General features: G+C 33.6%; 1 protein-coding gene across 1 annotated transcript in view; it reads left to right on the top strand.

Moving 5' to 3' along the window:
* LOC137919052 (uncharacterized) overlaps window positions 1-13616 on the top strand; it is a 69044-nt gene extending 55428 nt beyond the window's left edge. Inside the window, exons 2-4 of the mRNA XM_068762016.1 lie at window positions 7689-7807; window positions 11994-12087; window positions 13455-13616. Coding sequence (XP_068618117.1) covers window positions 7689-7807; window positions 11994-12087; window positions 13455-13616 — 375 coding nt within the window. The remainder of the gene's footprint in view (window positions 1-7688; window positions 7808-11993; window positions 12088-13454) is intronic.
* The last annotated feature ends 246 nt before the right edge of the window (window positions 13617-13862 follow it).

Here is a 13862-nt window from a genome sequence, read left to right as displayed (position 1 = left end):
GTCGTTATAAATATACGTCGCTATAGAGGGGTACACCATAACCGCCACGATTAGCAATGTTGTATTATATCACGAAAAGGAGGCTGCTGCATATCCTATTGAAACTTGTTTGTGACAATCGTTAATATGCACAAAATGTGTATTGCCGAAAATATATCCCAGAAATAAAACCTACACGACCTACGTTTGCAGGTATCAGTCCTTTGGTCTATTACTGCTCAACTATACACAGGCTGCAAGTGCTGGTTAATATGCGTTTTCAAATTTATTTATGTCTATGTATACAAAAAATACGTTAAAATATATACTATAACTATTTATTCACGGGGAGTTTGTCTTAAGAACAAATAAATGTTGCTTAATGATTATTGACATCTCTGTCTGTGTTGCCAAAAACGATATTTTTAATTGAATCTCTTGCGAAGGAAGTTTGTGGGTTTTGTATCCCAGTGCGCGATTAGATTGTGTCCCGTGAATCGAACCAGCGACCAACGATCGCATGTGTCAATCCTCTACCGCTGGACTACTACTGCTCGCTATACTAGAACCCGCACTCAATTATCTGATAAGCCACATCACCCCTTCGTCATCGTATACGCTCTTGTTGTCATCCCTGTTTCCATGGAAACGCCTCTATAAGAAACTCTCAATCGAACGGTAAATATAATTACGGGTGCCCCGCACATTCATCAAAATTTCCAATTTATGTCCTCCCTCCTAGTGGGTTATAACATGTAATTCGTGAAACATTTTCGATTTAATGGTACAAATAGGTTAGGCAATAATAAATAAACACGAAGTAAGTAATACAAACATGTTTTTTTTTTTTAAAAAGGCAGAGGCAACAAATTATTTATTAACCGATAACGTTTTATAATATAATTTAATATCACCGTGTGACGTTATGTGTTTGATTTTGTAAAATTCTTTTTTACACTTCCAATACAACACAGATTCAGACAATCTTATATTCGACTAACAGGGTAACAACGTTCTAAGAGATCTGCTCAGTAAAAGTTTCTTGTATCATATATATTTTACTTGTTACGCTATAAAGTTATCGCAAATTACTCGTCAAAAGATATAAAGCTTACGCTTTGTTATATATTTTTACAACTTAAAATTCAATTTAATAAACATATTTTTTATTATACACTATTTTATTTCATAGCACGTATATCAAAGCACCATCGTTTCATCCGAAACTATAAATAAAATGTTCATCATTTAATAATGGAATTCGTATTACGAAATGTATGTCTATTTATCTTTGTATGGCATGATATCCAAAGGAAGAGGATAGTCATAGCGGAAATGTCCGACGAAATGGTACCGACTCTTTGTGGCTGAATTGCAGCGCGCACGGAATTGAGTTATGTCGGTGTCGGACGTCCGCGATGCGACCCTTTGTCGCGTCATCAACCTACAAATTGGCAGTTTAGTCGCCGACTCGCCTTAGGCGATGGACTCCCCGCTGATATTTCAAAAAATACTAAGGTTATTGCCGTCCTCTCAGGATAAAATACGATGACTTGTCTATTTTTTACATAAGCAGGGAGAAATATAAATGACATCTAACAATTACGCTACAAAATTATTCACTGATAACTTTTTTGCTACACGGTTTTTTTCTTAATTAGTTTTATGTTAGTAATATTTTAAACATCTAATAAACAGTTAACACACACACAGTCACATATTGTGTTTTTTTCTATCAGATGTACACATCTTCCTACATATACATATCTCTACACTGCTTTATATATTGGCCGCTTTTATTAAATCGATCCGGATATAACGATAATCACAATAATATTAAATAGTTTACTTAAAGTGTCGATAATTAAGGTGTAACGGTATCGTCTCGCAAAGGTTAATGAAAGGTAACGAAGTGAACCTAGCAGCTAGCCAGCGAGCCGCGCTCGAGTTAATTAAATACTGACACTAGATCCGGCGCCGCGTCCTCTGTACGTACGCTAAGTGTCAGTCAAGCGAAATAATTATTTTGCATGGACGTTACGTGAAGAGGGTGCACGAGCTGTAACGACAAAACCACCATTTCATTTATTTGCTTAAACTAGAATCATCAGAGACCTATTTAAGCAAACATATAAGTTACACAATTTACAAATGGAATGAATATGTCTATTCTCTTTCGGAAGCCTGTACAGCATGACTATTTATAGGTGTAAAAGTGCGAAAGTAGTGAATATATAGCAATTAATTTGTGGTACACCCTATTCATAAATATTGGTTTCTGAAATAATAAATATCGTAATCATAAGAATATAAGAAAAAGCTTCTTAAAGTTCGAATTACTATATTTTAATATTAATTATTGTTTACTATCTGTCCCTGCAGTCTTTGTATTAGCAGAAGCTATTAGCCTGTTGCATTCTAACATAAAAAAGAAATTAGCAAAACATATTTCAAAGTGATCACTTTATACACGGTGATTGTAAATAGGTGTAAAAACATTAAAGTGCAGCACAACAAATCCAATACCCATGATCAGACAATCTTGTTAAGATCGTCGAAAGATGCGGACCGCTTCCAACCAGTTCTATCTGAAATCCATGGCTATGTTGGTTACGACTGAAACGAAAATGATAGTCATTGTTGAATAGTAATTACCCAGGGTGGACGAATATAAGTTTCTTGTTAGTTATGACGACATAAATAACGACGTTCCGTCGGCACTATGGAAAGAGTTGTCTCTTTATTTGCGCTGAAAGAAGATTTTTGGGAAATGTGTTGCATTGGAAGTGTGTCTGTGAATCACCGAACTTATATTAGTGATGTCGGCAAAGCTGGCCCTTCATTCTTCCTTGGAAGCCACTGCTCTCTCCGTCATATTCATACAGACTTGCTGTATATATATATATATATATATATATATATATATATATACACATTTATATACATACATATATATATATATATGTTTGTGTGTGTGTGTGTGTACGCTAATAGTATTTTAGTGGAACGTTATTAAGAACCTAAAATTTATGTGAACTGTATTTTCGTATACTTTTCCCCTGTCTCATTGTCTACAGTATACAATCGGGTAAACAAAAGGCTTTACAACATCATATTGTCACGTATCGGCTTCGGTCGCTATCATAAATCAATTGTACAAGAGAGCCCCAAGCAAACACACTTAAAAGAGCAAACAATATCGTAAAGAATAAAGAAAGTAAACAGATCAACTACACGCTACACTAGTTGTCACTTTTGCTGTTGATAAGAAATGAAATTTAATAAGATTTACAGACTTTTATTTCTTCTCGAATAAATTATTTAGTAGCCTTGTCTAATAAGTAAATTATATAATTATCTGTCATCTGAAGAACACAGTACAACTTATAAATTATTGTCAATATATGTAACGGTAAACCATGTCGCTAATTAGTTAAAATAATTTAAAAAACGTGTAATGTCATGAAAATTATATTATAGCATATAATACAATATTTTTTAATGTTGTTATTAAACTGGCCAATTCAAAAAACTTTCAATATAACCGACACAAACATGTTGCTTTGTATCGCGTAAACGTTGCGCTAACCGAAAAATAATTAGGCGCTCTTAAATTATGACTGGTAATTACAAAAATAAATAAAATAATTACGTCGCAAAATTAAAAATAAGTACAGCTGTCACGATTTTTAACTTTACCGGCTCAAAGAAACAATTCATATGAATTAATAACTATGTGTAATAAATATTTATTACTCTATGTGTAGAGTTATTAGTTTTTGAATTATTTCAATATGTATAATTCGTCAGAGGAAAATATTAAATATTTGTTTCCTCGTGTATTTTTTATTAGCGTTATAATGTTCTAATCATGCCATTAAACAATAAAAAGTTTCATTAAGCCATTGTTAGTAGAGTACGCCGGGCACACAAACAATCTCCGCTATACGAGTATATAGCCAAAGACCCCAGAGTTATTTCCTTTCTTAGTACGTACAATTTGTTATTCTATGAGCTCCTGAATTAGGTTCTTAAAGAAGTGCATGTAAAATTCCTTCAGGGTCATGCACATACATCATACACACACGCATACGACCACTCTGATGTTGCAAGAATTTAAAATACACGGCCTTCTCCAAACCTTGGTTGGGTTGTCGCAAAAAACGCATAAGAATCTAATGAACAATAATTCGAGAATCGCGGTACTGTTTAAAGTCAGAAGTATCCATACAAAAAGGTCCAATTTTTTTTTGTGTGTCTAAAATTAATCTATCGGCATTAATATCTATTCATAACAATGCATATTGCCCAGGCCTTTTAAATGCCTAATTAAAAAAATGCCACCTTTCGCCCACAAATATACGTCATAAAATTAATATTCATTACCCTAGTAATTTGCTATGGCGCCCTACAAGCCAAAACATATTATTACTTACTTTAACATATTTTTGCTTAGTTACAGAAATATCATCAACCCTTGAGTGTCATATAAAACAATGTTAATCCTTTTATTATTAATACAAAGAAAATCGTCTTTATTCAAGTGATAATTGATTGGTCTATTAGATGTAAAATAGTACGTACAGATCCAAAACAAGTCAAAAACTCTTTTGAGTCTTCAATTTTAAACCATCACAGTATACTATATGAATATTATACATTCTCAATATGAAAGTGTTGGAGTGACCGTTGTCGACTAATTTTACTGCTCTTTTGGAAGACCTCAATACTGCTGCTATCCGTGGTACAATGGTTCGAAAATTACAATGTTTTCACTACAATTTATACATATTATGGTTTTAAAATATAAAGTGTTTGCAGGTAATTTCAACCGTCAATTAATAATTATGGTATACTTTTAACAAAAAACAGAAAAAAAATTGTCAGTTTCCCGGAAACGTAGGTCGTACACAATATTAATACAAGTAAACATTTTTGATAATTGTAAAAGCAAGTTGTTCTATTTATTTTTGTTAGTAAATCTGTAAAGCGGCAATCCTCGCTTCGTATTCATAGTGCAGACTAAATCCAATTAAAGCGAAGAGCACCAACTCCGAGGAAGGGTCGCGGAATTACCGCTCGCCGACTGAAAGTGACATAATTCTAGGTATCGAGTGCGCGCCGACGATATGTTGTATCGATAGGTTATTCAAATTTAAAGTGAAAATCAATTCTTTTAGAAATAAATGATATTAATTATTTAACTATGCATAGACACGAAATGAAACAAACGAAATAGTTAGAATATAATGTCAACATGAAATATGTTTAGTTATTAAATTAGTACTAAAATTGTTTTGAGTTAGCCATTGCGTAAGAATTAAATAATTTAATGAGTCAACGGGTCAGACTATTGTAACACAATATAAAATGTGGCTTCCAATAGTATCATATTCATTCGAATAATTGAATGAGAAAAGAAATTTTCTTATATATTATGTGGTTTCGATAGAAATCAACGCTGTTTGCTTTTGTTGCTATTACTATACTACTTGATAAACAGATAATAAAAAGCGAAAAATACAGAAACGTCTCTCTTATTTTATCCAATAATTCGCTTCAAATATTATTTTAAAAATATTTACATAAATTAACAATGTATTTTTCTATCTAAGAGCTTTTCCAGTTAACGTAAAAGTCCCGTGAGTCCAGACTGAACGCGGAGGCATTGGGCACAAACGCCAACAGTCAAGTGGCGTCGAGTGCCAGGACGTGACTATCGACTTCACAGCATCGTAATCCCGAATCGACAGCAAAATTGAAATTAAAATCCTGTTTCTTTCTAAACCTTGCTACAAATATTTTATAAAAAATCCATATCTGATGAAATTGTATAATTTATATTAAATTTTTGCCGACTACGTATTGAAAATTAAATATCATAATAATTGTATATTCGCAAAAATATAATTGCTACACATTTTAAAACTAAATTTATTTTTAAAGTAACTCTAATTTCAGTGTGCCTATTGGCATAGGCCTCTCCAAAAACTTGATTTGTGTTTAGTTGCGTTCGTGTTTGTTTTTTTAAAATGTGTAGCAATACATTATTTTGTAAATACTAATTTCAGAATAAAGGGCTTTATTATAAAAATAGAATTGACATCTCAGTTTGTCTACTAAGATGTGCTTAAAAGGAATCTTAATTTAATTAAATAACTTAGGTGTATATGATTTTCTTTTTTTTTATTTATCCTTAACTGCCGAAAATCTCTGTTTATTTAATTGCGCATATCAAATCGTTCTTTATCAATTTCTTTAAGTAATTTTATTATTTTGACCTCTTACACTTGTCACAGCATTTAACATCTTTATAATTTACTACACCTTTGAAAAGATTAAGGTTATATTTTCACTTTTAATAATCATTGTGTTTATATTAATTACTGTTATCAGAAGACAGTGATTTGTATAAACCCATTTTATTCTATTAACATTTGTAAACTTATTATTTGTAGAATATGATGAGTGCGCTGTATTGAAATTTCTATCGAGAGCGATCTATCGCTTCAGAAGATTTCAAAAGCAAAGCAATTATAAACAAAAACCGTGACAAGGATGCGTCGTAATTGGACAACTCTCTATCATCGACAGGGCGCGAAATGATAGATCGATTCTGTCAAAAGGTGAGGACGGGCGCGTTGGACTTCAAGCACCGTTGAATATTAAAAAGCAAAAACAGTCAAGCGATTTCGTCTGGAAGCTATGAATATAAATCATCTGTGGAGTAAATGTTATTTAATTATTTGTTTCGCTATTCAAGTCTTAGTCCCTGTTGTTAATCTTCATTTTCTAAGCATTATTATGATAGAGCAATACAATAACGCATTCCGGGATATAAACGATATTGTCTATTAAATAAATTAGAACAGTTTGTAAGCCCATAAGCGATGTAAATTCACAACATAGAAATGCTTTTAAAACCATTAAACTATAGTCAGATTCGTCAAGGGTACCAGGGACGCACGACGACTGAGAGCATTGTCCTTGCGAAACGTCCCCGTGTCCGGAACTCTATCATTAGTGTGTTCACCCAACGAGAAAGCGATTTTACCCTCAACGGCTGCGCCTTTGAAACCAGAGCAATATTGACGAAAGCGGGAAAACTTCTTTAGAAAAAAAAATATTTCCCGAATCGCGTCGCAGAATGAGAGGACGGTACGCCCGGAAAGCAATCGAGCGTTAGAGCTCTAGCAGCCAATATGCTTCCGCGTTTACGTTATCGCTGACTTTGCTCCGGGAAGTACTTCGGGCTCGAAACGTAAACACGAGACGAACGATTTACAGACTCCCATCGCCCGCGGTTGTAAACTCGAGCGCTCGGAACAACTTCGTTACAACTCCGCTCTGTTTTGTTTCTGGCCTGTTATATTAGTTTTAGCCAAAAAGCTATTTTTCAACCCGCCGTCGAAAACCTCCAAAGTTTTCTAATTTAATAAAATTGTATTCAGTTGTAAAAGCATTCGATTTAAGTTGGCTTTTGTGAATTTCATTTTGTTTTGATTACTTGTATAATTGAAACATAATTATTACAAATTCATAATTATGTCTGAAATGTTTTAAGCCTTTACTTATCTGTAATTTTTAACATAACCAGAAACATGATCTAGCTCTCTAAAATCATAATTACAATTAATTAAAGCGACTAATAGTCATCAAAATCAAAGATATATTTTATCACATTTAGTGAGATTGTTATCATTTTGCAGGTACTTATGTTCCCTGAAGAGGGCTGGGCTCGAAGTGCTTCTTCTTCGTACTGGACATTACAACCCTGCTGGTGGCGCAGATCACGGTGCAAGGTTATCGAAGTTGCTGGAACTAAAAGGTGCTTTAACATTTTCTTTATAAATAAACATACGTTTATTTATTATTTTAGGTAAACTCACAGCCAGATTAAATAATGATAAGAAACACTTAAAAAAGTCATTTAAAAGTTTTAACAAATATTAAAAATTTCATGACCAATCATCATAGAAAAAAAGAGAATGAAGAATTTACAAATAATAAAAAAGTTAAATTAAAATTAATTTTTCTTTGTAATGTGTCGTTTAAAAATCTTTAAAATATTCATGTATAATAAAATGCTAAGAAATTGTGAATAGAAATGAAGCAATTCGTTTGATTATTGTCTACGTCTTTTTTTCTTCTTTCATCTTTAAAAGAAAAGTTAACGGAGGTTTTAATATAAAAGTACGTTTTATCAGCGAAAGATTTATGGCCACTCAACATGTAAGACCGCTTGTCCACTGTTAATTAAAAAATGGCTTTATTGTTAGTTCGTCATAATCATATCAGCCGATAGACACTTACTGTAATGTAGGCCTCCCTCAACGTTCGCCGCGATGACCGTTCTTGCGCTGCTCGTATTCACAGTCTGGTCGCCAATTGAGACCCAAAGGCCGTCGATGCGCGATGTGCACGAGCGATGTGCTCCGCCCACTGCCACATATTATCAGAAATCGTTAGATACAAATGTTTAAATGATAAATATTTTTGTTTATTCTAACACATAATGTACAGCCTAATGTATTAAATCATGTCTATCTACAACGGTAAAATGAATTATATTTCCAGCAGAGGAATTTAAAAAGCTGAAAATGTTCATAAGTATCTCGAAAGGAAACAGTTTATCACCTGGAAGAAACATTAGCCGTGCTGTTCGTAATTAAGCAACGCCCGGTTCAGGTTAGCGCATCGTCGGCTGACAAACGGCCGGAGGTCGCGAGGGCCGCGCCGGCACGCGATACTAGCGCCGCCGCCGGGGCGCGGTGCAAGTGCCTCGTAAATAAGCACGCGGCCATACATTAAGACTTTGTCTAGCTGAATATTTTGACCAACTTTAACGAATTTACTTAAATTATTTAAGATGCGCGATAAGAAATCATAAATACATAATATTAAATCGTTTTTTAATGCTTTTAAAATATATATTAATATGTTGTTGGTAGCAAATGCACAAGAAATATCTATGAGAAAAATATATCGCCACGATATTTTTACAGGTAATAATTACGTTGTCAAGAAGATTTGCAACCAGCAAAAAAGTAGTTTAGGTTAAAGCGTTAAGTACTGTTATTTCTAATTCTTGTGTACTTTTTAAATTAGTGGTTTTTCCATGAGGAAGAACCGAATATCACCCATTCATACCCTTTTGTATCTCATGTTACATTGATTTTTTTCCAAAAGGCCACTGAGCTCTTAGATCTGGCGCTAGCTTGAAGTGAATACAACTAAGTAAGCCAAGTTTTCCTCTCGCAAGAGTAAAACTTATTTTGGGCTGACGCGGGAATTGTATTTAGCATTCCGATCCAAGAGTGCTAGAGAAATCCAAACCTACATTTTTTTAATACTGTTGCGGGGCTACCATTATAACTTTTCGGAATAATGGAGAAAATTTAGCACTTGGAGTAGAAGGGGAGGGAAAACTCTAGCATATGCAGTAAATACACCGCATGCGATGCTAAAAACTGACCTGAGATCCAACTTCTAACACAAGATGCTATAACGTTGGCTGATCATTATTAATCACCTAACAAAAGTTGTTATCATATGCTTATTAAGTAAAAGAAAAACATCAAGTTAAACTCTTCTCCCAGGTTCATTAAAACATAACTTCAGTGTTTATTTCGATGTTTCTTATAACATTAATAATACTTTTTAAGCATTTATGCTTCAGGCGCAAAAAATAGCAAAAATATCTGAGTTTATTCCGTGAAAATTTTCAGATCTTTACAGGCGCTAAATGCCAATAACGAGGAAGAGAGTGCTTCAGAGAAGCTCATAAACGTTTTTAATTTGTACGTGGGAAATGTTTAAGGGCCTCGGAGAGATGTTTGCGGCTATTAAAGAGCAAGCTGCCATTACATAAGCCGTTAGGGCCGGGTTCAGTACGTGCAGGGCACACGCGCTGGTGCGGACGGGACGTGCAGCGAATGTAGAAGCCTTGAAGTGTGTTACGTAGTGGGAGTCATCCTACTATTCACGAAGCTTTACTAGCGATTCGATATCTTTGTTAGTCTCTTCGTTAAAAAGCAGTACGAATTAAAAGGCACTGCCCACGCGTCTCTGTAGAGAAGCGAGGTCAGTGCGTATACATAACAAAAATCTTTTTATTGGATCAATAATAGACTCCCATGTTTTACCCATTCTTATTCAATTAATACTTTTAATTTTTTGCTAATAATTTAAATTTAAATGCTCACTTATGTACATTTGTTTATATATTATGTAAAGGTTAAAGTAAATTTGTTAATTTTGACAAAATTTTGAAACTGGTTCCTTGTAACATATTGGATCCAAAATCCATTAGGTATGTATTTAGCACCTAGATTTGAGGGCCCGAGATGGCTGTTGGCTGATGCTGCACTTGGCTCACAATACACTCCTGGAAACATTAGCGCTGAGAGAAAAAAAAACACAAAAGAAACTCCAACAAGGCGTGTATTTGTAATAATTGTAGGTTATTGTCTCCTGTAGTTAAAGGGTTGTCCACACTAACGACAGCGGTTTCCTTCAAAGTTCCAGAGAGCATCATACTTATGGTCATTGCACTCATTTTACACATTTGTTAAACATGGTGCATATAACTAACCCAATAAAGAGAAAAAAGAGAAAGAGGTCCATCTCTCGACAGCTCAAATAATTGCGAATTGACAGCATTGAGTTAATGAGACCTCTACCAATATTTGTTTAATAGCTAAAGCTATATATATATATATAAAATTGCTTCTCTTTCGAGAACGGTTTCTCACCCCCGCCTCCACGTATAGCAAGTGCGATCCGAGATGGAATCCGTATCCAAATAGTCCTTGCTGTCATCTCCAGTCGCACTTCTACACTCACTGCACTCTACACTCACATATGTACAGCCTCCTACCTACATGTGGTCATCAACGTTCAACTAGGATAAGATCGGGTCAGTAGATTTTAAAATTTTGTGGACGCAGGTCCGAATAAACTACAAAAGCCTGCCAGGCTAGAAGGAACACCCGAAAGAATGCAATGCTAGTTATAGCAACTTTATAAACTGTATTTTTTTCTCTCAATAAATTTATGAACATTAATAACATAATAGAGATGAACCTTGTGGATTCTCAAGGAGTTAAGTTATTGTCTATATAATAACAGCCAACTTGGACTCGTCATATCAATATTATCAAGTGACTATAAATTAGTTTCAACAACCAGCTATTAATAACGAGATAGTTAAGCCCTAAAATATGAGTAGCAGGGAGGGGCGTACGAACTCTGTGTGGTTTCTAGTAACGTCGCTCGCCCTTGCGGATTTTGCGTTTGCCTGAACGCTTGCTACCTGACATCGTGGTTATTAAAAATACACCTTAATCTTATTTATTGAATAGTCACCATATATAATACAGTTTAATTTTTTAATAAATAAGAAATATTTTTAAGAACTAAAAATTCACCTAATACATCGTCATCAACCTCGTTTTAGTGGTAAAACCGACTCCTTTAATTTTTATAGGTTTGGACAAGGTTATTTGTCCACTTTGTGTGAACATTAAGGCCCCAAAGTTCATGAGTTCTTCGTGTTATAGCCTACCCACTCCAACTTCAACTTGCCTATCCTCTGGGCTATATCGGTTATTTTCATTCATCTACGGATATCCTCATTACTGATTCGACTCGTTGAGCTTGCTAATAAGGCTTGAATATTATAACTTAGTCTATCAATTTTGAAAATGTTGAACGCGTTTTTTTTTGCTTACTTCTAAATATTAGAAATAACACAAGTTTTCCTATCTTTAATCTTTGTGCATATTATAGCTTCAAAAACTTAAAACATCTCCATTCAATTATGTATTTACACATGCTTTTAAATCGTTAGTTTTTCACGCACTTGGTAATATAGCGCTCTTGTTTTTTTTTTGTAGAATTTAAAAAAAAAAACTTTTCAGGCATTTATTTACTAAACATAAAACTTACCAGGAGTACATCAAGTAAAGTTGACATTCTTAATAATAGAATATTTTATTACTTCTGATAATTAGGCACAGCACACAAGCGCGAATGGTTATCAGCGGAGCGAATGCAGTCTACATCGTCGGAACCTTCAAGCATCTCGGATCCGACGCTGATTTTAAGGTAAAAAGAATGTCTACGTGTCTTTCACATCACAAATATTTACATTGTAATAACTTAATAATAAATAATAATTCAATAGGGTTTTAAATTAAATGAGGTTTAACATCAAATAAGGTTCATAAAAATATTTAACATGCGTTAAAAAATTTACTAGCCTTTAAAAACACCTTTTCAACATCGTCTCCCTTACATACTAAGTAAAACAACTTACTTATATGGATAAGAATAAGCATCGAAAATTCTTTAATGTTATACTTTATATGAGTAAAAAAAGGAAAACAATTGTTATCATAATCTAAACGTGATATTTTGTGTTTCAAATAAAATTTGCAGTTTATAATAATAGTTCGTGTATTATTGCATAACTTTGTTTTTTTTTTTGATTATGCAATTTAAGTATGCAATAATATTTTTTTATGTTAAACATAAAACATTTATTTACTTCTTCTTAATTAAACAAATATAAAACATAAATGGTCATTTGTTAAAACTGGTAAATAATTATTAAATATATTATATGTTTATATATTGAAGCAAATAACTATTAGAAATAAAATGAATAACTCTAGGAGTACATAGGTAGTGTTCTTATGGAATGATTACATGTATTATTACTCGTATTTTACATGTAATATGTTCAGTGTAATATTGATATAAAGTATCACTAAATAAACCAATCGAATTTATTGTGAACTCAGACCCAAACTTTATAACCTACTTGGCCTACTTTTAAATTGAGAATGCCCTTATATGAATCTCCATTTGTTTCTAGCTTCATTCAAATTAGACTCTTTTGGAATCCTTCTTTTGACGTACACTGGTGATCGTCTGCGTCGTCGTATCAGCACATAGAGGTCCACTGCAAAGATCTGCTCCAAAGATATCTATGAGTCAACATACTCCATAATCGCCACGCTTGGCAGGCCAGTTGGCGATCCCAGTATGGTACTCTGGTACGCAGTGGACGCCGCTGCCCATCCTCTGAAAACTTGTTAGTGTGTAGTGGCAGCCTATATAATTAATGCACAAAGTGTAAGTCATATGAAATTTTATCCCAGAGATCGAACCTGCGACTTACGATCGCGTCTCTGTCCTCTGCCGCTGGTCTACCACTGCTTAACTACACATTCTCACTAATGATCACTGTAAACGATTAAAAAGGAATAATGGTATGAATGAATAAATGTATAAATCCTATGTACTGAAAGATTTAGATTGTTTTAGATCCGTTATACCATTATCTGGTTCCTAACGAATATAATTATAGATGACAAATAATTTAGAATTAGCAAATATCAGCGAAAATCCTTTTTACAGACCCTAATATCATTATATGAATGTATCTAAACACTTGTTTACAATTTCAGTTGTATCTTACTACGAATGTGACTCAAGCGGATTTTAACATGGGATATACAATGACTGGAACTCTAGAGCGTGGCAGCCGAACCACAAACACGTTCCAGGTCACTCACTTCGCGGTGCTCAGACGCTGCGACCACGAATCACATCACTTGAAGACTTCATAAAGCTGTAAAAGTGTAATTTTGTTTTATTTATTATATTTTTGTTACGTATACTGTAGTAGTATTTCAATTTCTGGCAGAAAGCTAAATTGTCCTTGTTAGTATTTATGTCATATTTATTATGAGCTTCGTAAAACTGTTTAAGTGGGAGTTATGTATTAAATGTAAGTGTCTTAAACGTGTATTGTAGAATTAAGCTTTTGTAAATAATCAAATTTAATTGGTTTTAATTAACAAATAGACATTAAT

Source organism: Battus philenor, unplaced genomic scaffold (assembly GCF_028537555.1).
Source record: "Battus philenor isolate CCGP_79_NKW_IND1 unplaced genomic scaffold, ilBatPhil1.0.hap1 SCAF_15, whole genome shotgun sequence".
In the NCBI taxonomy this organism is placed as follows: Eukaryota; Metazoa; Arthropoda; class Insecta; order Lepidoptera; family Papilionidae; genus Battus; species Battus philenor.
Note: the sequence above shows the minus strand (reverse complement) of the source record. Positions and strands in the feature narration are given on the sequence as shown.